The 26,653-nt window shown below is 35.5% G+C and overlaps 1 protein-coding gene across 1 annotated transcript in view; it reads left to right on the top strand.

The window, feature by feature from the left end:
* The window catches only part of LOC141690844 (uncharacterized), a 95,794-nt gene that overhangs the window by 28,490 nt on the left and 40,651 nt on the right, over window positions 1-26,653 (top strand). The window contains exons 5-9 of the mRNA XM_074495603.1: window positions 8,082-8,162; window positions 8,266-8,586; window positions 8,713-8,909; window positions 9,157-9,278; window positions 9,360-9,643. Coding sequence (XP_074351704.1) covers window positions 8,082-8,162; window positions 8,266-8,586; window positions 8,713-8,909; window positions 9,157-9,278; window positions 9,360-9,643 — 1,005 coding nt within the window. The remainder of the gene's footprint in view (window positions 1-8,081; window positions 8,163-8,265; window positions 8,587-8,712; window positions 8,910-9,156; window positions 9,279-9,359; window positions 9,644-26,653) is intronic.

Below are 26,653 nucleotides of genomic sequence, written 5' to 3'. Positions count from 1 at the left end.
TTAAGTTTAGAGTTATCATCTTTTTAGGTCTCACTATTATGATCTCATCATAATCCATAAAAAGCTTTACTCTAAACTATGGTATATCTTATTTAAACACTTAAATAGATAGAGCCCGTAATAAAAAGAAAACAAGTCTTTTATTAATATCAATGAAATCAAAACAGATTACATAAAAGTTATTCCTAAATCCTAATACACGATTGGACTTAGGACATATTCCTTTCAATCTCCCACTTGTACTAAAGCCAATCACTCTGGTATCTAATACCCATCTCGTCTTTATGACGATCAAAGTGACTTTCATAAAGTAGCTTTGTGAGTGGGTCTTCTATGTTGTTATGTGTGTCAACTCTAATTCAATACAATACAAGAAATGTTACCGCGCTCCCACTAACCCTTTTGTAGACGCATGGTTCATCTACATTTTTGATAAAATCAAACTCTTTGATTGTCTCATCAAAATGAATGTTCCATCTTTCGAGAAGCTTGCTTTAAACCACATATGGTTCGCAGTAGCTTACACACTAGGTTTTATTTCCCTTGGAAAGAAAACCATCTGGCCATCTGCCAGATTTCATAATCGTAGTAAGCAGCATTCGCAAGCAAAATCCGAACTGATTTTAACAGGGCTACAGGTAAAAAGTTTCATCAAAGTCAATCCATTGCCTTTGTTTGAATCCTTTTGCCACAAGCCTGGCCTTAAGGGTCTCCACCTAGCCATCTGCTCTAATCATTCTTTCGTATACCGTATACATAGATTCCATTCTGGATTTCATGGCACTATGTCATTTCTCTGAGTCAACACTACTCATAGGCTCATTATAGGTCACATGGTCGTCATCATCAATGATCGACAACTCATTATCATTCTCAATGACGAGGCCATATTACCTCTCAGGTTGGCGAGACACTCTCCCTGATCTATGAATGGGCTATTCCACAAAAGGTTGTTCAGTCAGAACAGGAGTTTCCACTCGATCTGTAGTAGTTTGTGCTTTTTGAACTTCATCAAGTTCAATTTTGCTCCCACTGTTTCCTTCAAGGATAAACTCCTTTTCCAAGAAGGTAGCATGTCTGGAGACAAACACCCGATGATCGGTGTAAAAGTAATACCCTAAAGTCTCTTTAGGATATCCCACAAAACTACATTTTACGGATCGATATTCCAGCTTATATGGGTCAACTTTCTTGACATAAGCTGGACATCCCCAAATCTTAACATGTTTAAGACTCGGTTTCCTTTCTTTCCATATCTCATACGAAGTTTGAGGAACAGATTTTGGAAGGCACCATATTCAGTAAATATGCTGAGGTTTCCAATGCATAACCCCATAGGAATACTGGAAGATTTGCATAGCTCATCATGGACCGAACTATGTCTAACAAAGTTCGATTTCTCCTTTCAGATACCAATCTGGAGGAGTCCATTGGGAGACTATACCATTTACTTTGAGATAATCTAGAAACACTCCATTAAAGTATTCACCACCTCGATCTAATCGAAGAATTATAATACTATGTTTGGTTTTTTTCTCCACTTCATACTTATATTCTTTGAACTTTTCAAAGGCCTCAGACTTGTGTTTCATCAAACACATATCCGAATCCAGATCTATCATCTATGAAAGTAATGAAGTATGAAAATCCACCCATGGCTTGCGTAGACATTGGTCCACATACATCTGTGTGTACCATTCCTAGCAAATTTGCAGCCCTCTCTCCATGTCGACTAAATGGAGACTGCAGTGCCACTATAAAGTGAGATTTTCATCATCCCTTTTCTTTTATTAGTTTGTTCAATCTGAAATAAACTATGTCACATTTATACAGACCATTATTTAAAGTACCACGTCCATAAAGAATATTATCTCTAAGAATAGAACATTCATTATTCTCAATAATAAATGAAAATCCAGCCAAGTCTAACATGGGAATAATATTCCTCACAATCGAGGGAACAAAATAACAATTATTTAAAATAATAGTCTTGCCCGTAGGCCTATGTAAATGAAATGATTCTACATCTACAGCAGCAACTCTTGCTCCATTTCTATAAGTAGAATCACCTCCTCTTCCTCAAGAGTCCTACTTCTTCTTGGTCCCTGCAACGAATTGCAGATGTCAGAACCATAGGCGGTATCTAATACCCAAGTAGAAATTTGGCTTAATGACATATTCACTTCTATCATGAACATACCTGAATCAGAAGCGGTAGTCTCACTACCCTTCTTCTTCTTCAATTCTGCAAGGTAAACCTTGCACTTCCTCTTCCAGTGCCCCACCTTGTTATAGTGAAAGCAAACAACTTTGCTCTTGGGGTCTTCAGCTATTGATGGAACCGGCATTTTCTCACCTACTTTCTTCTTCTTGGAAAAATTCCTCTTCCTTTTCTTAGGATTGGAACCTTCACCAATTAGAAGAACAGAACTCTTCTTAGGGGGAAAATTGATTATGCAGTCTTCAACATGTTGTGGAGTTCAGGCAGGCTGACATCCAACTTATTCATGTGAAAGTTCACAACAAACTGCGAGAACGAACTCGGAAGCGATTGCAAGCCCAAATCTTGGCTCAGCTCCCCATCCATGGCAAAACCAAGTTGTCCAAGACGTTCAATCAAATTGATCATCTTAAGTACATGGTCATTCACAGATGATCCCTCAGACATCCTACAACCGAACAACTCCTTCGATATCTCATATCGAGCTGTCCTCCCTGCCACATCATACAACTCTTGTAGATGCATGAGGATAGTGTGAGCATCCATATGCTCATGTTGCTTCTGTAGCTCAATGTTCATGAAAGCTAGCATGATGCATTGAGCAACATTTGCATCATCTATCCACTTACGATACACAATATGTTCATCATTATGTGCATCACTAGCAGGTTCAGTAGGCTTAGGTGAGTCAATCACGTATTCCAGCTTCTCAATCCTGAGAACAATTCTCAAGTTTCGAAGCCAGTCAGCATAATTAGGACCAATCAATTTGTGAGCATCCAGTATGCTCCTGAGTGATAGTGCAGAAGACATAATGTATATTGTAAATCTGTAAATGATAAACACATAACAACACTTAGCAAATATTCGATTTCATTTCAAAACACTATATGAATCGGGTCTTTATTCATAAGTGGCTCCCACTAGTTTACCTAATTTATTCAACCCCCTACGTGAAAAATTAAGCATTCATAATGCTAGTGGGAATAGGGATCCTACATTCCATTACACAACCCCGGCTGTGGCACGAAACGCCATGTAATTTTCAATAGGCAGACAACTCTTGTCAATTACATATAATGTTATTCCCTAATCAAACTTTAGCCTCTTGAATAATTGAGTCACGGCTGTGGCACGACAAACTCAATATTCTAAGTCAAGTATAACCCAACATTCCGTACAATTGAATCAGTCCCCAAAAGCCCACGGCTGTGGCACGTAACGACCTTTAGATTCTTATTCAATGTACACATCTCTATGTAATAGACAAGTATTTCTTACTTCGAAATCAAAGCCCTCGGCTGTGGCACGAAATGACAATGATTTAAAAATAAGAACTACTTTCTATCATGTTGGAAGGCTATGACCGACACAAGCCCGTTGTATCATTGGCCAATTACTACTTGAGATTATTTAATTTTAGAGGGATTATATTACGTTACAATCATAATCATATTATAAAGAGATTCTTCCTTTTAAATTAAATATTTCAAATCAATAATCAATAATCAGATGATTTCCAGATCGGGTGGAACATTGTCAAGAGGCGTCACTTAATAACCCTTTCTTACAGATAGAAATCTGTTGTTGACAGAATCATCCTTTCTCTCATATCGAAAATTCATATTCAATTACGTGTTTCACAAACACAAGAATCTCATGATTGTATTCATAATATTATTCTTAAGGTTATGAAACAATTTCACTATACTAGGTTGTCTAATAAACGCCTTATGTTCATTTAAGTTCACCTAAATCTATCATCGCATGATAAACTAAGCATATATCACATATATCAACATGAATAAACATCAAGCTAGGCATGTTACATCATCTAGCATATTAGTCTAAGCATTATACATCTCTATGTATCATATGAAGCATTTAAAAGTAAATAAAAACAGTCAAAAACATCTTTAAAACACTTCATGAAAATATAAACAGTTCAAAACTTTTATATAAACTACAATTGATCACTCCATTAGATCCGTCTCAGAAAAACGAATCCAACGGTATATTGCACGCCCAAAACGGAGTTACGAAACTCCCAGAAAATTAATTTTAATATGGACAGTCGGGCTGTAACGCATTACAGGAACGCGTTACTAGCCCGTTACTAGCCCTGTAACGCATTCCGGTGATGAATTACACCCCTTTTAAGCCATTAAAGGGTGTAACGCATTCCGTGAATGCGCCACAGGTGTTTAACGCATTCCCGGAATGCGTGACACCCCTATTTTTTTTTTTCGTTTTCGCAGCAGCTGCCGCCTTTTTTCTCAGAATCCGCGCCGCCTGACAGAACCTGTACCTATGTCTGCCTTCTTTCCGTGCAATCAGACATCACAGACAATACAAACAGACAAGCAACAGATATACAAATATATGTATATATATATAAATAGATTTATTTAATTACGAATTTAATTGATACAACTTCAAAAATTCATAATAAAAAATCTATACATCATAAAATTATAAAAAAATACCCAGACGATCTACAACACTTGTAGAACCCAGATCAACATTCAAAATTATTCTGAGAAACGATTTCTCATCAGACAAAATTAATCCATGATATAACTTGTAAAAATCATAATTAATTCATACAAGCACATAAAATTCTGAAATTTTTACCACAGATCTATATGCATACAACCTATGCTCTGATACCAATGTTGGATTTTTAAACGCAGCGGGGGCATGGTAAAACACTTTTACACATACAAAATCCAAATAAAAGCATACAGATCATGAATAAAAATTCGAGGGATCGAATCTAACCTTTTAAAATAATTCGGAGACAACGATCAGAGATCCTTAGCAGTTGCTCCTCAAGTGTGAAGCACTCCACCGGTATCCACCAAGAAAACGATGTTAAGGAGGAGGAAGGAGGTGGAGAGAATTGGGTTTTCCAAACTTTTTGGGTTTTTCGGGTTCGATGGGGTTAGCATAAAATTAGGGTCTATAATAGTGTATTTATAGGCAAAATTTTTAGCTGAAATTTTCCCATAAATATTATTATTATTATCCCATTTATTATTCTCATTAATATTTAAAACACCTTTTAATCATTAATCCTTTTTCTAAACACTTTAGAAATAATTCTCTCTCTTGATTTAATTTCCAAAAATTAAATCCTTTAATTAATAATATTAAGAACTTTTCTTAATTAATTTATAATCAATTAAATCTCATTTAATCAATTATTAAATTTGCTAATTAATTATTTATTTCATAAATAAATAATTATAAGCCATTATTAATTAATTCTTCCACCATTAAATCATTCTCTTTTTATGGTGTGAACCTGTAGGTTCAATATTAAGCCAGTAGTAGAAATAAATAATAATAAAACTATTTTATCATTATTTATATAAATTCTCTAATTTATTAAATATGATTAATTAATTAATCACATTTATTCTACATCGTGAGTGATGCTTCTCAACATATCGCGACTATCCGGATAATATGAATTCACTGCTTAGAATACCAAGAACCTGTTAGTGAATAGTTAATGTACAATAAACTCCTTCTACCCTACAATGTCCCGATTAAATACAAGGCATGGATCTCGTGTCAAGCCTATCTAATTTAATCACTTGCTTACCATTTACTATGCGTAGTTCTATGCAAATTAGAAACTCCTTTCTAATTTCATTTACTCTGGCCAGAGATTCCTGAACTAGCATAAGTGGATCAGCCTTGAACATTCGCTTCCTTCATTGGAAGGGGTAGATCCTTTATTGATCATACACTATCTTCGTGTACAAATTCCTATACCCAGAAGAGCCCTAATAATTGTCCCTGGAGACTAAGAACTAAACCAAAGCATAGTTTAGTGTACACAAGATGACTATGATGACCTCAAGTCTAAGGATACTTGTACAACTATCACTATGTGAACAACTGCTGACACGTGAGTGAACTCCATCAGTTGTTCAGCTGTGTGAGTCATGTTCAGTGAACTTATTCTATAATAAGCACCTACATACTAGCTATAGTGTCACCACACAAATGTCTATGAGAACAAACATCCTTCATAATGAAGCAAGCATAGTATGTACCGATCTTTGCGGATTATTAATTACCAGTTAGTAATCCTATGACCAGGAACTATTTAAGTTTAGAGTTATCATCTTTTTAGGTCTCACTATTATGATCTCATCATAATCCATAAAAAGCTTTACTCTAAACTATGGTATATCTTATTTAAACACTTAAATAGATAGAGCCCGTAATAAAAACAAAACAAGTCTTTTATTAATATCAATGAAATCAAAACAGATTACATAAAAGTTATTCCTAAATCCTAATACACGATTGGACTTAGGACATATTCCTTTCAAAGAGCAATTGTCCTTGACTTTCCTCTTTTCCTCTTGCTTCTTTGTTCCATCTCAAGTTCATGAGTCTTGAGCATTCCATAAATTTCATCAAGAGTTGTTTCATCAAGATTGTAGTTGTCTCTTATTGTTGTTGCCTTCAAATCCCAACATTCAGGAAGAGCTAACAGGAATTTATGGTTTGAATCTTCAAGATCATACTCCTTATCAACCAATGACAAATCATTCAAGAGTTTGATAAATCTATCTTATAAATCAGTCAATGACTCATTAGCCTTTGAGTCAAAGTGTTCATACTCTTGAGTGAGTATTGTCTTTCTGTTCTTCTTAATTGTATCGGTTCCTTGACACCTTGTTTCCAGAGCATCCCATATCTCCTTAGCAGTCTTGCAGTTAATTACCTTATTTGACATTACATTATCAATGGCACTATGCAGTAAGTGTCGTACCTTAGCATCTTTAGCAATTGATGCTATATCTTCAGTAGTATAATCACTCTTCTCCTTTGGTACGGTCTTTGCTGCTTCACCTGCAACTGCAACAGCGAGCTTGGTTGGTTTGTGAGGCGCTTCCTTGATTCTATCAAGATATTCTGGATCTGTTGCTTCCAGGAACATGGTCATCCTCACCTTCCATATGGAATATTCAGATGGTCTTAGTATGAGAACTCTGATGGTCTCATACCGATTTTGAATTTGTATCTTTGGTGGTTCTTCAGTTTTGGTAGGCTTAGTTGGAGTTTCTGTGTCAGACATGATTGTGTTTGAATCTTTAACTGTATGTGCGTTAATAGATAGGCTCTGATACCACTTGTTAGGTCACACACACTGTAGAGGGGGTGAATACAGTGTAAAGTACAATCAAATTAAACTTTAATATCTCAAGTAACAGAAAACAAACTTTACTGAAACAATAAACTCTGTTATAGTATAGAACTGTTACCTCTCAGTGATGAACAAATATCACGAGAGCTTCTAGGGTTACTACGAATAATCTTCTCGAATATGATAACACTTATAGTGTAAACCCTATGTCTGTGTTTATATACTACACAGTTACAAGATAATCGCTAATTGATATGGAATATAATTCTACTTCCTAAAATATATTGATAAATATCTTTTCTTCCAAGTATTCTATTCTTTATAGAATTCCTTCTTCATGCATATCTCTTCTTATGTTTATCTCGATCTTCTTTCCTTTAATCAGCTACTGTCCTTATCTGAACGTCCTTCAGCACTTAAGTTCTGATATCCATCTTCTGATGATTATCTCCTTATAATATAAGTACTGATATCCTTAAGTCCTGACTTCCAGTAAGTACTGATTTATCCTGTTTAAGTAAGATCTGAAAACTAAACATAAATCATATTAGCCATGACATTATCAAATATATCTAACAACAGTCATCAGGTAATTTTTTAAACAATAAAATGCAATTCCGAATGTATCAGTTGATTACGAAATTATGTCAAATTCTAAAAATTTCAGTATTCTAAAAAATATTTTTTCAGGAATGTATTCCTCTTCTCAGACAGCTGAACAATGTAAAAATCAATTTCAACGCATAATATCGCCAAACGTTCCTGTCAAAGGTATCAAATTTTGCGGCTTATTCCTGAATTACAAAACTCTGAAGGATTATTTAAATAATGTGTCATGTTTAATACTCTGCATCTACTAATGTATATCATGCAGAACATAATAGTAAAAATGTAGAAATTCAGAATATTAACAGCAGTGGAAACAGTTCTCTCATATTCTCAATTCCTAAATCCTGTGTGACAACCGTTCACAAACAAAAATGTGTCAAAAAGAAAATTGTTGCTGACAGTGAAGAAGAACAAAATCATTCAAAAAAGTTTTGTGGAAAACTATCACCAGGTCCTTCGTCATTCAATACAGCAAATGTAAAGAGTACATTTGAAAAAGGTGAAAGTTCTAGGCAAAAAAATTTAATGAATGAGTTCAACGATGTTGATGAAAATGTAACCATCGACAGTGATACAACATGTGGAGGTATTAATTATTTGTTTTCGAATAATTTGTTTAATTCTGCAGGACATTAATAATTGTTTTACTGTCTGAAACATCACATACTTTTGCTCAATGATGATTTTTAAAAATTTGCATTTTTTGCGATAGACATGGCAAGTGATATTGAGGATATTGATGAAGAATATTTGAGCAATAATCATTCTATGTGGGACGGATACTTGGATCTTGGAGCTCCTGATAAAATCTGTTCGAAGTGTGATGCTGTCATGTGGAATCACGAAAAAAACAATAAGAGTTCTCCTAATAAGCCACCAACATTTTCTCTTTGTTGTAAAATTGGTCAAGTCTGGATAAGGAGAAACAACCTCCTGAACCTCTGGCTACTCTCCTTACTAGTAATGTTCATTTTAAGCATTTTACACAAAACATAAGGTTTTACAACTGCATGTTTGCCATGAGTTCTACTGGAGGAAAGATTGACCATTCAATAAACAGAGGTTGTGCGCCATATTACTTCAAGGTCCAAGGTGTTAATTACCACAATATAGGAAGTCTAGTCCCAACTGACGATAACACTCCAAAGTTTGTCAGCTTTATATCTATGACACAGAGGACAAAATCAACAACATGATCAATGTAGTTAATGGTGGCAGAGATGCTATTAATGAAGAAATTGTACAATCTTTGTTGCATATATTGGATGAGCATAACAGGTTGGTTAAAGGTTTTCGTATGGCTCGAAAGGGTTAGGCAAATACAGTAGATGAGTTTAAATTGGTTCTGATTTCATCGAGTTCAGTAAGTGGCCGACCAAATCACATTGCTCCATCAAATGAGGTAGCAGGATTGATTGTTACTTCTACTTATGCAAAAGGCTGTCGAGATACTGTCATTGATTATAGAGTTGACAGATTACAGAGGATTTTTGAGGCCGATCCACGTTTCATGCAACTTCAATATCCATTAGTTTTTCCTCATGGAGATATTGGATATTACCGTGAGATCCCATTAAATAGACCTGTGAAGCATTCTAAGAGAGACGTAGAAGTTATCGAATCTGAAGATCCTGACGAAAAAGGTGCTAGAGAGTATATTACAATGAGAGAGTTTTATAATTATAAACTAATGATACGTGTTAGATATATTTGATAATATCATGTCTAATTATTACAATGAGAGAGTTTTATAATTATAAACTAATGATACGTGTTAGATATATTTGATAATGTCATGTCTAATATGATTCATGTTTAGTTTTTAGATCTTACTTAAACAGGACAAATCAGTACTTAACTGAAATCAACACTTATACTGAAGTAAGAACTTAAGTCATCAGTACTTAAGGTTCAGGAGATATTTATCAGAAGATAATATCAGGACTTAAATGAAACGTTTAAATAAGGAAGGCGGCTGATTAAAGGAAAAGAAGATCAAGACAAACGTAAAAAGAGATATGCATGAAGAAGGAATTCTATGAAGAATAGAATACTTGGAAGAAAAGATATCTGATTGATATATTTTAGGAAGCAGAATTATATTCCATATCAATTAGCGATTATCTTGTAACTGTGTAGTATATAAACACAGACATAGGGTTTACACTATAAGTGTTATCATTATCGAGAAGATTATTCATTGTAACCCTAGCAGCTCTCGTGATATTTGTTATCACTGAGAGAGGACAGTTCCATACTGTAACAAAGTTTATTATTTTGAATAAAGTTTGTTTTCTGTTACTTGAGTTATTAGAGTTCGATTTGATTATGCTATACACTGTATTCACCCCCCTCTACAGTGTGTGTGACCTAACAAGTGGTATCAGAGCCTATCTGTTAACACACAAACAGTTTAAGATCCAAAAACAATCATGTCTGAAGTAGAAACTCCAACTAAGCCCACCAAAACTGAAGAACCTCCAAAGACACAAATCCATAGCCGATATGAGGCTATTAGAGTTCCCATATTGACACCATCTGAATATCCCATATGGAAGGTGAGGATGACTATGTTTCTGGAAGCTACATATCCAGAATATCTTGATAGAATCAAGGAAGGGCCTCACAAACCAACCAAGCTCGCTGTTGCAGTTGTAGGTGAAGCAACAAAGTCAGTCCCAAAGGAGAAGAGTGACTACACTGCTGAAGATATCGCATCAATTGCTAAGGATGCTAAGGTACGACACTTACTGTATAGTGCCATTGATAATGTAATGTCAAACATGGTAATAAACTGTAAGACTGCAAAGGAGATATGAGATGCCTTGGAAACAAGATGTCAGGGAACTGATACGATTAAGAAGAACAGGAAGACAATACTCACTCAAGAGTATGAACACTTTGACTCAAAGGCTAATGAGTGATTGACTGATTTATATGATAGATTTTTCAAACTCTTGAATGATTTGTCACTGGTTGATAAGGAGTATGATCTTGAAGATTCAAACCTTAAATTCCTGTTGGCTCTTCCTGAAAGCTGGGATTTGAAGGCAACAACAATAAGAGATAACTATAATCTTGATGAAACAACTCTTGATGAGATTTATGGGATGCCCAAGACTCATGAACTTGAGATGGAACAAAGAAGCAAGAGGAAAGGAGGAAAGTCAAGGACAGTTGCTCTTAAGGCTGAAGAAGAATCCCCCAAGGCAGCCACCTCAAGGAAAGGCAAGGGTAAAGCACTCTTCACAAAGTCTGATACTGAGTCATCAAGTTCTGATAGTGATGATGACTTAGAATCTGAAAGCTTGCCTGAGATGAATGCTGATGAAGAGATGATGAAGCTGCGTGCCCTTATGGTGAAAAGAATAACAAAGATTGCATACAGGAAGTTCAGGAAGGGAAAGAAATTTTCCTGGAAAGGTGCAAGTTATGATAAGAAGAATTTCAGAAAATCTGAGAGAAAAGGAGGAAAGTCTGACATAGGAGATTATACAAATGTCAAATGCTACAACTGTGGTGAGAAAGGTCACATATCTCCTGATTGCAAGAAAGTGAAGAGTGACAAAGGCAAGGCTCTTGTCACAAAGAAGAAAAGCTAGACAGACACCTCAGATTCTGAAAGTGATGAGAATTATGCCTTGATGGCAAATGCTGTTATGGAAAGTGCTGAAAGCAGTTCTGAAGCTGCTGAGTTAAAGGTACCTCAAACTACTTATGCCTTTCATACTGATGATATTAATGAGTTGAGAAGATATCTTAAAACCATGTTCATTAGCTATTGAGATCAAACTTTAACATGTGAAAGATTAACTTCTGAAAATCTTGCTTGTAAAAAGAGAAATGATTATTTAGAAAAAGAGTTAGTCATGTTCCATCAAACTCAGAAAAATAGAGATGATGCTTTCTATGTTAGGGATGAAGTAATTAAAATGAATGAATCTTTAAAAGCTGAGTTAGAAAAGGAAAGAGAGATTATTAGGACTTGTACTAACTCTGGCAGAACAACTCAGAATTTGTTAAGTAGTGAAAACTGGAAAGAGGGCTTAGGTTATGGAGAGGATAAGAATGATAAAGGAACTGTAGATATTAAGCCTATAGTTGTTAAAAAAAAGCCAAAGTTAAAACCTGTTAAGTTTGTAGCTGTAAAGTCTGATACTGAGAAATCAGAAGTTAAAAAGGAATTAACTTCTGACAAACTAAAACATGAAAGGACAACTGAAGTAAACGTAGGCTTAATGACAAAGAAGCAGCTTAAGCATAAGCTGAAAGAAGTTAAGAATGCAAACAAGGTAAAATCACCTAGGAAAAATAGGAATGGAAAGGAAGGTGTGAATAAAAGCAATGATTATAAGCCTGTTCCTGATACTCCTAGAAAAACGTGTCATAACTGTGGAAGTTCTAACCATCGGGCTTCTTTTTGCAGGAAGAATAAGAACATAAACTCCTTACCTTCAAAGTCAGGAGTTAAGAGTCAGTCTGTTAGATATAAGCCACAGAATCCTTGTTTTCATTGTGGTAGTTTATGGCATTCCATTTATACTTGTAAGGAATATCATAGTCTGTACTATGATTATTATCAAATAAAACCTTCTTTAAAGAAAGTTAGCATTGTTCCTTCTAGTGTAAGTTCTGATTCAAAGTCTGATAGTGTAAATTCTGATAAGAAAAATGTTAACATAAACTCTGATGCTAAATTCGCTGCAAATGTTAACAAACTTAATAAGGCCAAAGGATCCAAGCAAGTCTGGGTCCTTAAACCTAATCATTTGTGATCTTTGTGATTACAGGGTAACAGGAAAAACATCCTAGTTCTGGACAGTGGATGTTCAGGACATATGACTGGAAATAAAGCCCTGCTATCAGACTTTGTGGAGAAGGCTGGCCCAAGTGTTTATTATGGAGATGGCAATATTGGAAAAATGTTGGGATATGGCAATATCAATCTTGGGAATGTCATCATTAAAGGAGTAGCTCTGGTCTCAGGACTTAAACACAATCTGCTGAGTGTTAGTCAAATCTGTGACATAGGTTATCATGTGGATTTCTTTGAAGAATACTGTGAAGTTATTAGTAAATCTACAGGCAAAGCTGTTCTGAAAGGATACAGGCATGGTAACATCTATGAAGCCAAGCTTTCAACAAGTACTGATGGTTCTGCAATATGTCTGATGAGTAGAGCATCAATTGAAGAAAGCTGGAATTGGCACAAGAAACTCTCTCATTTAAATTTCAATAATATAAATGAATTAGTCAAGAAAGATCTTGTGAGAGGACTGCCAAAGTCAGTATTTGCCCCTGATGGCCTTTGTGATTCTTGTCAGAAGGCTAAACAAAGGAAATCTTCATTCAAGAGCAAGACTGAATCATCAATTCTTGAGCCTTATCACCTACTACATGTTGATCTATTTGGTCCAGTAAATGTCATGTCTATTACAAAGAAGAAATATGCTATGGTCATAGTGGATGAGTTCACCAGATACACATGGGTGTATTTCTTGCACACAAAAAGTGAAACTGCATCTCTCTTGATTGATCATGTCAAGCAACTGGATAAATTGGTCAAATATTCAGTGAAGATAATAAGAAGTGATAATGGTACTGAGTTCAAGAATTTGATAATTGAAGAGTTCTACAAAGACCATGGAATCAAGCAGGAATTCTCTGCTCCTGGAACTCCACAGCAAAATGGAGTTGTTGAAAGAAAGAATAGAACTCTCATTGAAGTTACACGTACAATGCTTGATGAAGCAAAGCTTCCAACCTATTTCCGGGCTGAAGCTGTGCAGACTACTTGTTTTACTCAGAATGCAACACTCATTAATAAGCAAGGAAATACACCATATGAGATGGTGAAGAAAAAGAAGCCAAATCTTGTAATAACCCCAATTTTTGGAATTTTTGAAACCCTTATGAATAATGTTTTGCTGATTATGCTGAATAAGAAAACTTTTCATGCCACACTATGTAGAGGTTCTTTTATTGATCTTCTGGGATATTATTAGTACTCTATGTGGTATATAAGTGTATGTAAAGATCGTCAGAATCCAAATCCGAACACTTTGATTTTTCCGGAAATCCACCAGATACCGAAAGAATTGAGTATAAGGTAACAGGATAAAAAGGATTTAAATTCAAGGATTATAAGAGAGGATCATAAAAGGAATATAATGTATTGAGAAAGGTTAAGGAAACCCAAGTAATAAGATCCCGGGTATGATCCCTCAAACGATAAACGAAAACGAAAGTTAAGCGAACCGTATAACAGATCAGCGGTCATTAGCCAAGTAATTAGAAGCTAATCAAATAGGTTAGTGGGGATGATGTCATCAAACCAATAAGAAGAGGACAAAGGTGGGAGGGTGACATCACTTGGTGACATAAGCATGACCAAAGCAAGTGTGTTGTTGGTTAAATTAGAACCACACAAAAGTTACCATGGTAAAAGGTAATAATATAAAACAAAACAAATCAAAATCAACCAACCAACAAATCATTTCACCAAAACACAAAGTTATTTCACCATTCTTCATCTTTGCTCTCGGCTTTCAAGGAAAAAGCAAGGAAGAAAAATCCAAAGTCCAAGCTCCACTCAAGCATAAATTCCATGGTTTGTTTAATGGATTCTACATTTCATAACTTAGCTTGGGTATGATTTTAAGCTATTGATTCAAATGGATTCATAGCTAATTAATTCACCAAAGATTAGGGTGAATAGTGTTTTCAAATTTTAACTTTGTGTTTCTTAATTTCATTTGCAAGATCAAGGTTATATAAGGATAGATCAAGGTTCTTTGAGGCTCCCTAGTAACTTTCCACCCTCCAAGAAAGGTATAAACCTTCACACCCTTTAGTAATAAGTTTGAATGTTGAAGTTTGGAGATGGTTTGGATGGATGAGTAGTAATTTGAATGATAAGCATGATTCGAGCTTAATTGTTAAGTAGTTTGGTTGAATTTAGAGGTGTTATAATATATGATTGGATTGAGATCCTTGAGCTTATTATGACTGAAATCAGTAGCATTGATGTGTATCTTGAGTTGCTGTTGATTGTGAGTTGATTGTGAGATGATTTGGAGTGGTTTAAATTTGGGTAATCGCGTAAACATAGCCGTCGTAATGTCCGAGTTACTTTAGGCTGTTTTTGTTATTAACATTAGGACCCGGGAACTCACTGCTAGGTTTTTACCATTGCCATGATTAGATAGTTCATGTTACGAGCTTCGTTTTGATATGTAGTTCGTTTGATTCTAATGTACAGTTTAGGAGAAAGGGCCGTTTTAAGTAACGGCGTTTCGCGAATGAATAATTACCCCTCGCCTTACTTCAAAACATAGGTTAAAGACCTAAAAGGACTAATTAGAGTATGAAACATTTATGTAAAGTGTATTAGGCAGTTGGTAAGGCACTCGCGAAAGAATCGCCTTAAAACCCCTAATGGTTAATTTATTAAAAATGGTGGAGCTGAGGGTACTCGAGCGACTTAAGTGAATCGTTAAGCGCGAAAGCGAACGTTAGGACTCTAAATGGTTAAAGTCTAGTTTCTTAAGCGACCGGGGTTTAATTTCGACTTATGTTGTTGTTCATAGGTTATCGGACCCACTCTAAGCTTAAGTCTATCCGGGAGCACTCAGGCAAGTTTTCTATCCGTTATATTGTTGTTGTGATGTATATATTTGTACATGCATTATCTTGTGACAGATGCATAATGGTTATTTAGCAAATTCTTGCGATATATTGTAGCATGTGATATGGTATATATGCATGCCTGTTTCGTATTCTTGATACACATATCTGCTGATTCAGTTGATAATACCTATGCTAGAGATAAGCGGTAATTTACATATACCCTTAGTATAGGGGACCCAAAGGTGAACATTTTTTTCTAAAACCGGGAGTCGAAGCTCCCGAGTATAATATATATATATATATATATATATATATATGAATAGTTTTTAAAACTATGAATCAAATAAGGTTTATTCGATAACTTTATTTTTATTAATGAATATTATTTTGAATATTCATTCGAGGACATATGACTCCGTTTATTTTATTAATGAATATTTTTTTAAATATTCATTCGAGGGCTTATGACTCCGTATATTTTATTAATGAATATTATTTTGAATATTCATTCGAGGACTTATGACTCCTATTAATTACTAATTATTATTCCTTATTTTATTAAGGAATAATGTGTAGATAATCAAACTTACTTTTGATTATTCAAATAAAGATATTACTTTCGTATAAGTATATCTTTGGTTATTTAATATTCATTTCAAGTATAAGTTTTACAACTTCTACTTCAATTATTTTTATAAAGATTATTCTTTATGAGAATATTATTTAAATAATAATATTCGGATATTTTCTAATAAATCGGGACTGATTTATTTTATTAAATCAGCATTACTCCAAACATTCTTAAAAATGTTTGCGAGCCTTCAAAATGATTTTAAAAGTTAGAGCGGACCTCAAAACTCATTTTTTTATATATTTAAGATCTTCCTTTCAGAGGGGATTTAAATATTCGCTCAAAACCTGAGGGATCCGGTTCTGTGGTGTGTTTTATATTCGCAACAAGGTTGTTATTTTGATAAAAGAGTTTTTGATTACTTACCCAATACTCGGGAAGTAAAATTCTTGGAACAAGTTAATCCATTAACAGGCATCGCCTGGGAAATATCGGTGAGTTTTCCTTTCCAACTAGATACGACTTCTTGGTGGAGCCGTATCAACAAGTTTCTACTTGTGAAAAGGGGGGACGAGCTTTACGTTTCAGAGTCATGGATTTCATCTGAACTAGGAGTGGCGTAAATGGTCGAGTAGCGCCGGCCCAGTCTTATTATATTGGCCCAAATGGCCCGGAAGTTCCGCTAAGAAGGTCCATTCCTTAGGAGTCCAGTGTTCGGTTGACAAGTAAATCCGACAGGTTCTCCTCTACATGTAGAAAATGGTGGGGTTGCACTACTACGACTGATCATCGTAAGTGGTCTTCCTGGCGCGACAAACTCCCGTAATGAGTTCATCATCCAATTGGATATTTCTGCAACACTACCCAGAGCACTTTGATAGAAAGGCTATGGTTGGGTGATTGTTGAGTGTTGGCAGGGTCGAGTTTTCAAAATGATGTTTGCATCGAATGAAGTATCTTGTAACTTCATTTTATTTTGATGATATTTTAAAGATTGATTCTATACAAGTTTTGTCTTGTAGCTTAATCTATGGGATGAACTAATTATAACTTGAACGGTGGTAGTTCAAGTAGTATTCGGAAAAGATATAAGTATATTGGAGTATTTTGTAACTTCATCTTTTAAACTTATATCTAGTAAATGATTATCTTATGCATGACAAAGATTTTCAGAAAAATGTTGAGACAAGGTTAGATATATGAGATCACCTTGCAACGATAGTTTTATACAGTTAAAACTGGAACTTTGTGTACATTATACATGGAGGAGGACTTCCAAGATTTTGAAAAGTATATATACATATATATACTGAATATTTTGCGACTTGGTCGCGGTAAGATATCAAACTTGGTTCATTTTTTTTGACCAAGACTTTCATGAGTACTATGAGAATGCTCATATATTGTAAATCATTATACATATTATTTTGGTGGGCTTGTTGCTCACCCTTGCTTTCTTCTTTCATCACACAACAACAGATAGAAAAGATGAACAAGACCAAGCTTCCAATTCGCAAGCGGTTAGAAAACGTTCCGCAGTTTTCTGGAAGCGTTGATGCCGCCGTAGCTGAGGTAGAAGCTACCAATAGGCTAGGTTTTCAACTATTGATGAACCAGACTTATGTATAATATGAATTTTAATAATGGAAAAGAAATGTAAATTTATTCAGAACCTTCTTGAGGTGTAATGGCTTAATATGTGGAATAAAATGACTTGTGTTATTTTTGGTATTCATCTCTGAGACTATAACTTGTGGTGTGTGTGTGTATATTGTGGGGTCACAGTACTCAGTAGTTGGTTGACTGTTAAGATTAAGTATTGATAAGGGAAATGGAACTCGTGACGACCCGAATCCCCTACCCCAGATTTGGGGGTGTTACAGAAATGGTATCAGAGCCAAGCGTTATAAACCTCAGAGATGATGTGACGTTAAGATAATAAGTTCACTAAGATAATAAGAACTCTTGCCAAGTTCATAGTCGAGCTACCTAACGTAGTACTGACAGTTAAAACCCTTATGGGAACCCTTATAAATATCGTGATAGAAGCGTAGTTCGTTATCGTATATGGTAGCGGGACTCCAAACCCTGAGGATGAGGAGAAACAGCGTGATGATGTTTTATTACTAATTGGAGATCGGATTGTGGATCCGATAGAGCGTCCTAACACAGGACCAGATGATGTTCATATTGAGGATGTAGCGGTTGAGGATGTTGTCCTAGAAGGGATTGTGGCTGAGGAGGATTCCGTGGAGGATCCTGACAAGAATGAATAAAGGACCACTGAGGAATTGATGACCATGGTTAGGTAAACTACCAGAGGTAGGATTGGCCGGTCACTACCGGAGGTTCGTTCAAGTTTGTAAAGATAGTAGCCCCTTTGACGCGGCTTACTCGTAAGACTAAGAAGTTTGAATGGACAGAGAAATATGAGAAAAGCTTTTAACAACTAAAGCAAAGGTTGGTGGCGGCCTCTATGTTGGCGTTGCCGGATGAAAAAGGAGATTTTGTGAATTGTAGTGACGCTTCGCATAAGGAATTAGGGTGCTTCTTATACAGCACAACAAGGTAATCGCGTACGCGTCAATATAATTAAGGGAATATAAAGTTCGATATACCCACCCATGAGCTTGGGCTCATGGCGATAGTTTTGCCCTAAAGATTGGAGGCACTACTTGTATGGAGAGAAATGCGAGATTTACACAAGCCATAAGTGCTCTAGTGCATTTTCACGCAGAAAGAGCTCAACATGCGCCAGAGGAGGTGGTTAGAGCTAATCAATGATTATGATTATGAGATTCTTTATCATCCAGGGAAAGCCATAATGGTGGCTAATGCCCTTAGTATAAAGGAGAGACTCAAGATAAAAATGTTTTTGGGAGAGTTTATAAGAGATTTTGAGAAAATGGAAATAGAAGTGAAGGTAACCGGAGCCGGTACTGAAAAGCTGTTTGAGATTGCAATACAGTCCGAATTATCGGAAAAGAACATATTGTGCCAGAAAAATAGATGAATGAAGGCAGAGAGCCAATAGTTAGATAAAAGATTAGTACCGAGAAAGATGATAAGGGAATAATGAGGTATTCCTACAGAATTTGGGTTCCAAATGTTTAAGAGCGTAAGGACTGGATCTTAGACGAAATCCATAGCTCGAGGAATAAGATTTAGGGCAAACCCCGAATGTGATAGTCAGGTAGGTTGCCATTAAGAAAGAAGGAGCCCATAACATAATGAAGTGGAAAACAAGGATTTTAACGTATAAGATAACCCCAAGTATGGGAGAAGGATGAAACATTTCATACTAAGGAAACTGAAAGTCGAGTAAGGAAAGGAGACCTGAGACGATACTCCTATACGACAATTCATGGACCTGTCTAAAGAGAACTTAGACTATTATCCCCAACCACCACCCTAAGGGGACAGTGCGGTGGGAAATTCTTTCAGGACCTTTAAGTCACTAAGCTCTTAGAGTTCCAAGGAACAAACGAACCCAGTCAAGGCAAGAGCCTGGCTAAAGGAAATATAGGAATCATTTGAGATTCTAAATGATTAACGAATCAAAAAAGACTATTTTGTCACTTACCCTCCTAAGAGAGAGGCCACCCGCTGGTGAAAGACCAAGAAAGGCACGGAGCCAGAGGTTAGAATAAACTGATTAAAGTTCAGTCAATTGTTTTTGGGAAAGTAACTCCCAAGGTTATGAAGGTAGTATAAAAACTTTAGAGCCAGAACAAAAGCGGACAAGTATGATGAATTATGAATTTAAGTTATAAAAGTTGTCAAGATTCGTTCTGAGGACACGAATCTAGAATGACGGGATGTTTGAAATCAATGCTTATATTGTGTTGGTTCATGTAATGGTTGTAATGGAAACGAAAATAAAAGACTGAAAAGGGTAGGAGTATAAAGGAATATAAAGGAAATAGAGTTGAGAAGTGATAAGGGAGTTAGGTATGGGAAACCCTAAGAAACCCTTGCAATAAATATAGAGAAGTGTGTCATCATCAGCGTGATGGTGACTGATCATGAGATAAATTCAAGGTTTGAAGGCGTAGGCGATACGTATAGTTAATTCCCTTGAAGTTGACAGTATTCGATGAAACTTTGAGATAGATCGATTGATTAATAAGGAAACACGGATGGACTAAAGAGTCAAGAAAGTAAGAAATTAGGAAAATTGGATGAAGGAAGAGACCTTCAAGAATATGAAGTGTAAGACCGGTGGCTTGATACCCAGTAAGGGAGACACCAGGTATGAAAGATATCCCAACATTGAGATGACTGTTGAGATAAATAAAAAAAGTAAATAAGGAATTATTAAGAAGAAGTTCACGTTGAACACGACCAATATCTTCCAGAACATCCTTGTTATCGTTACCCAATTTAGGCAATAAAAGCGGATAACCGTTGTTATCTTTTGGAGGCCATATTGATTGACCACATTTTGAATACAGATGTTATTGTGAAATTCGGCATATACTATCGAGGTGGGAATGATTGAATAAGACACCCTTATCAGGGATATATGACTTGATTTATCCATAAAAGGATGCATGTACCTTTTTAAAGGTGGAATTAAGGATAGAACATCGGTAACTTAAAATGAATCCTAGGGGAATGCATAAAGGTTGGCATTTCACCCTTAATAGGGATAGTATGAGTTTTGACAGTATGAATTGGAAAGGATTAAGGTAATAACAACCTTTAAGAATCAGTGGAGAAATTTTTCAGAAGTATATAGACAATGATTCTGGTATTAATAAATGGTATCTTGATATGCCCTGTATCTAGGGAATACAGGAGGAACAATTCAAGGATACCCTTAGAGGTTTTACAAGGAGAAAGGTAATATTCAAAATTCTCAAGAATAGAAATATTGATAAAGGAAATATGACGTAATTATAATGATGCCAAGTGGGGCACGTGTTAAACCACGAGAAAGTATGGATCAAACCAGTAAAGGTCGAAATTGTTCAGGGCAATTAGGACCTAAGATAAAAGATGTTCTAAGTATGTTTGAGAGTCAGTCGTGACAGTAATTAACCTCTAAAGACTGAGGCAATAACTTATGGAAAAAAGGTGATATGTTTTTTACTCATCAGATTTTAAGGAAAACATCTTCATATAAGCAGTGATTGAAATGAGGTAGAAAATTTATTTGGAGGTGGTTAAAATGACATTGACTGTAAGGAAATTTTATTATCAGGAAAGGCCAAAGAGGTGGCCGACACTTTAAAGGTAAGAGGATAATTATAGGCGCTTGTGCCAAAGGAATACAGTGATGATGGTTAAAGATGTGAAGGTTGTATTATGGTTTGGAAGATTGACATTCCTTCTGATGACTGTGCAATATCCAACCGTAATAGTAGTTGGTAAAGGTTTAATTCGTGTAATCGCCATGAGCGGGCTATCTATCTCAGAAGGTACTATCTTGAGATAAGCCAGGACCATGTTTCAAAAAAAAAGGACTAGACGAACCTTTGAGTTAAGTCTTCTATTCAAGGCATATGATTAAGAATGGTATTAACCTGCTATCGTTGCTTTGATTGAAACTCTTCTACAATTTTATCTGCTTCATGTCATGAAAGTACGTCAGAATTTGGAGTGTTCTTTATGAATTATGAATGGTAATTATGTTAACTCCTTAGAAGAATTTGATACGACAGGTATGGACTCCGTATGGTTAGCTATTAAGATTCCAAGGAAAATGAATGACGACAGTAGGTCAGTGGTGGACCATAGTAATGCAGCAACGATTCTTTGAATAATGAGCCGATTACAACCGTGAGAGTTGTAGTGTAATGGATGTTGAGATTGGGTACCCCTAATCGGGTTGTGGTGATGTATAAGTTATCGTTGAATAGACTGATTAAGTAGATTATCTACCTATTGAATATTTATTCCTTCTTATCAATAGAGAGTCGTATTACTATACGAGGAAGGTTGCGATGCAAGCATAGAATTCTAGTAACGACGATGTCTAGAATGAGATCCCAGATTCAATTTTCGATGTCGAGGGAGTTTCAAAGATGATTGAGTATAAGCTCGAGGAAGAGCATGGGTCCATAGAATGATGGACAGAATAGCAAAAATATTTAAGCATATGAAATGTGATGCGATAATACTTGATGTTGATATATATACATATATGTTTTGTTCTCCTATGATAAACCTCTATAGTTCAGAGGTAGATTCCAAGCCAGATATTTTATGGCAGTATATTTTTTTTTATATATACAATTCTCTTCAATTCATTCTTTTCTCCCTTTTTCATTTCATGTAAGCTGAGAAGAACAACCCTTCCAGAAGGGGAGGTATTGCCGAATGACTATCTATCTGTGTGATAGAAGCCTAGTAGGATACCACATGTTGTTTAATTGCTTGTCAAATACTAAAGGCTGGCCACCTTCTGTACTAACTATGCGATATAACAAGTGTTCATGATCATAGTGATCTCTCAATAAATTCTTTTACTTCTATATGAAGGACTAAGCTTTCGAAGATAAAAGCAGCTAGAAAGGAGTAGTATCAGTGCAGGGGTATTCCGAATCTAACGCGTTCGTGATGCTAAGGTTGACGCGGTTATTAAAAGGTTATAGAACGCTAACGAGCAAAAGTATAGCCATAATAGTATTATGTACTGAAGATAGTAACACTTATGAACTAGAAAAGAATGGGTATTGAGAAGCAAAAGCTATAATGCTAGAAGCTATGATGAGATTTTGTGCAATAGACTTGAAAGAATTTGGAATGATCACTTAACGCAGATTGAGTTTTCTTACGAATTTTTTTTTTTGTAAAATCTCGTCTATAATAGATCGTATCTCAGTATCGAGATATCGCCTTATGAGATCTTTGAGGAAAGACAATGTCGATCTCCCTTATGTTAGGATGAAGATTGTAGAGTGCAAGATGCTCAGACCCGCAGTAGTCCAAAGGATCAAGGATATAATAGATCTAATCAGAGGACGGCTGGTAGTAGCCCAAGATGGACATAAGAAGTATGTTGATTTGATATGAAAGGACAAAGAATAGGAAGTAGGGGACCTAGTGCTATCTTAGGTATTCCCTTGGAAAGGATGGATGAGGTTCGGAAAGAAAGGAAAGCTAAGCCCACGAATTGTTGGACTTTTGGATATATTAAGACGTATTGGGAAGTTAGCATATGAGCTATCCCTACCCCCAAACATGTAGCAATTTCAAAACGTGTTCCACGTATCAATGTTAAGGAAGTATAATTCGGATGCCAGACAAATAGGGGCATATGAGCGCATAGGCATGCAACCAGACGTAACCTATATGGAGCAACCAGAAAGGGTTATAGATCGAAAAGGAACAAGTGCTTTGGAGAAGGGTTATCAAACTAGACAGAGTTTGATAGTAGAACCACAATGTGGGAAAATTGACTTGAGAGTTAGAAAGTGCAATGCTAAGAAAGTATCCCTATTCATTTTCTATCTGATTCCGGGACGAAATCCTTTTAAGGAGGAGAGACTGTAATAACCCCAATTTTTGGAATTTTTGAAACCCTTATAAATAGTGTTTTGCTGATTATGCTGAATAAGAAAACTTTTCATGCCACACTATGTAGAGGTTCTTTTATTGATCTTCTGGGATATTATTAGTACTCTATGTGGTATATAAGTGTATGTAAAGATCGTCAGAATCCAAATCCGAACACTTTGATTTTCCCGGAAATCCACCAGATACCGAAAGAATTGAGTATAAGGTAACAGGATAAAAAGGATTTAAATTCAAGGATTATAAGAGATGATCATAAAAGGAATATAATGTATTGAGAAAGGTTAAGGAAACCCAAGTAATAAGATCCTGGGTATGATCCCTCAAACGATAAACGAAAATGAAAGTTAAGCGAACCGTATAACATATCAGCGGTCATTAGCCAAGTAATTAGAAGTTAATCAAAGCGGTTAGTGGGGATGATGTCATCAAACCAATAAGAAGAGGACAAAGGTGGGAGGGTTACATCACTTGGTGACATAAGCATGACCAAAGCAAGTGTGTTGTTAGTTGAATTAGAACCACACAAAAGTTACCATGGTAAAAGGTAATAAAACAAAACAAAATAAATCAAAATCAACCAACCAACAAATCATTTCACCAAAATACAAAGTTATTTCACCATTCTTCATCTTTGCTCTCGGCTTTCAAGGAAAAAGCAAGGAAGAAAAATCCAAAGTCCAAGCTCCACTCAAGCATAAATTCCATGGTTTGTTTTATGAATTCTACATTTCATAACTTAGCTTGGGTATGATTTTAAGCTCTTGATTCAAATGGATTCATAGCTAATTAATTCACCAAAGATTAGGGTGAATAGTGTTTTCAAATTTTAACTTTGTGTTTCTTGATTTCATTTGCAAGATCAAGGTTATATAAGGATAAATCAAGGTTCTTTGAGGCTCCCTAGTAACTTTACACCCTCCAAGAAAGGTATAAATCTTCACACCCTTTAGTAATAAGTTTGAGTGTTGAAGTTTGGAGATGGTTTGGATGGATGAGTAGTAATTTGAATGATAAGCATGATTCGAGCTTAATTATTAAGTAGTTTAGTTGAATTTAGAGGTGTTATAATATATGATTGGATTGAGATCCTTGAGCTTATTATGACTGAAATCAGTAGAATTGATGTGTATCTTGAGTTGTTGTTGATTGTGAGTTGATTGTGAGATGATTTAGAGTGGTTTAAATTTGGGTAATCGCGTAAACATAGCCGTCGTAATGTCCGAGTTACTTTAGGCTGTTTTTGTTCTTAACATTAGGACACGGGAACTCACTGCTAGGTTTTGACCATTGCCATGATTAGATAGTTCATGTTACGAGCTTCGTTTTGATTTGTAGTTCGTTTGATTCTGATGTACGGTTTAGGAGAAACGACCGTTTTAAGTAACGGCGTTTCGTGAACGAATCATTTTCCCTCGCCTTACTTCGAAACATAGGTTAAAGACCTAAAAGACTAATTGGAGTATGAAACATTTATATAAAGTGTATTAGGAAGTTGGTAAGGCACTCGCAAAAGAATCGCCTTAAAACCCCTAATGGTTAATTTATTAAAAATGGTGGAGCCGAGGGTACTCGAGCGACTTAAGTGAATCGTTAAGCGCGAAAGTGAACGTTAGGACTCTAGATGGTTAAAGTCTAGTTTCTTAAGCGACCGGGGTTTAATTCCGACTTATGTTGTTGTTCATAGGTTATCGGACCCTCTCTAAGCTTAAGTCTATCCGAGAGCACTCAGGCAAGTTTTCTATCCGTTATACTGTTGTAGTGATGTATACATTTGTACATGCATTATCTTGTGATAGATGCATAATGGTTATTTAGCAAATTCTTGCGATATATTGTAGCATGTGATATGGTATATATGCATGCCTGTTTCGTATTCTTGATACATTTATCTGCCGATTCAGTTGATAATATCTATGCTAGAGATAAGCGGTAATTTGCATATACCCTTAGTATAGGGGACCCAAAGGTGAACATTTTTTTCTAAAACCGGGAGTCGATGCTCCCGAGTATAATATATATATATATATATATTTATATATATATATATGAATAGTTTTTAAAACTATGAATCAAATAAGGTTTATTCGATAACTTTATTTTATTAATGAATATTATTTTGAATATTCATTTGAGGACATATGACTCCGTTTATTTTATTAATGAATATTATTTTAAATATTCATTCGAGGGCTTATGACTCCATATATTTTATTAATGAATATTATTTTGAATATTCATTCGAGGACTTATGACTCCGATTAATTACTAATTATTATTACTTATTTTATTAAGGAATAATGTGTCGATAATCAAACTTACTTTTGATTATTCAAATAAAGATATTACTTTCGTATAGGTAGTTTTACAACTTCTACTTCAATTATTTTTATAAAGATTATTCTTTATGATAATATTATTTAAATAATAATATTCGGATATTTTCTAATAAATCGGGACTGATTTATTTTATTAAATCAGCATTACTCCAAACATTCTTAAAAATGTTTGCGAGCCTTCAAAATGATTTTAAAAGTTAGAGCGGACCTCAAAACTCATTTTTTTATATATTTAAGATCTTCCTTTCAGAGGGGATTTAAATATTCGCTCAAAATCTGAGGGATCCGGCTCTGTGGTGTGTTTTATATTCGCAACAAGGTTGCTATTTTGATAAAAGAGTTTTTGATTACTTACCCAATACTCGGGAAGTAAAATTCTTGGAACAAGTTAATCCATTAACAGGCATCGCCTGGGAAATATCGGTGTGTTTTCCTTTCCAACTAGATACGACTTCTTGGTGGAGCCGTATCAACAAGTTTCTACTTGGGGAAAGGGGGGACGAGCTTTACGTTTCAGAGTCATGGATTTCATCTGAACTAGGAGTGGCGTAAGTGGTCGAGTAGCGCCGGCCCAGCCTTATTATATTGGCCCA

Source organism: Apium graveolens, chromosome 10 (genome assembly GCF_009905375.1).
Source record: "Apium graveolens cultivar Ventura chromosome 10, ASM990537v1, whole genome shotgun sequence".
In the NCBI taxonomy this organism is placed as follows: domain Eukaryota; kingdom Viridiplantae; phylum Streptophyta; class Magnoliopsida; order Apiales; family Apiaceae; genus Apium; species Apium graveolens.
This window is presented reverse-complemented; position numbering and strand designations above follow the sequence as displayed.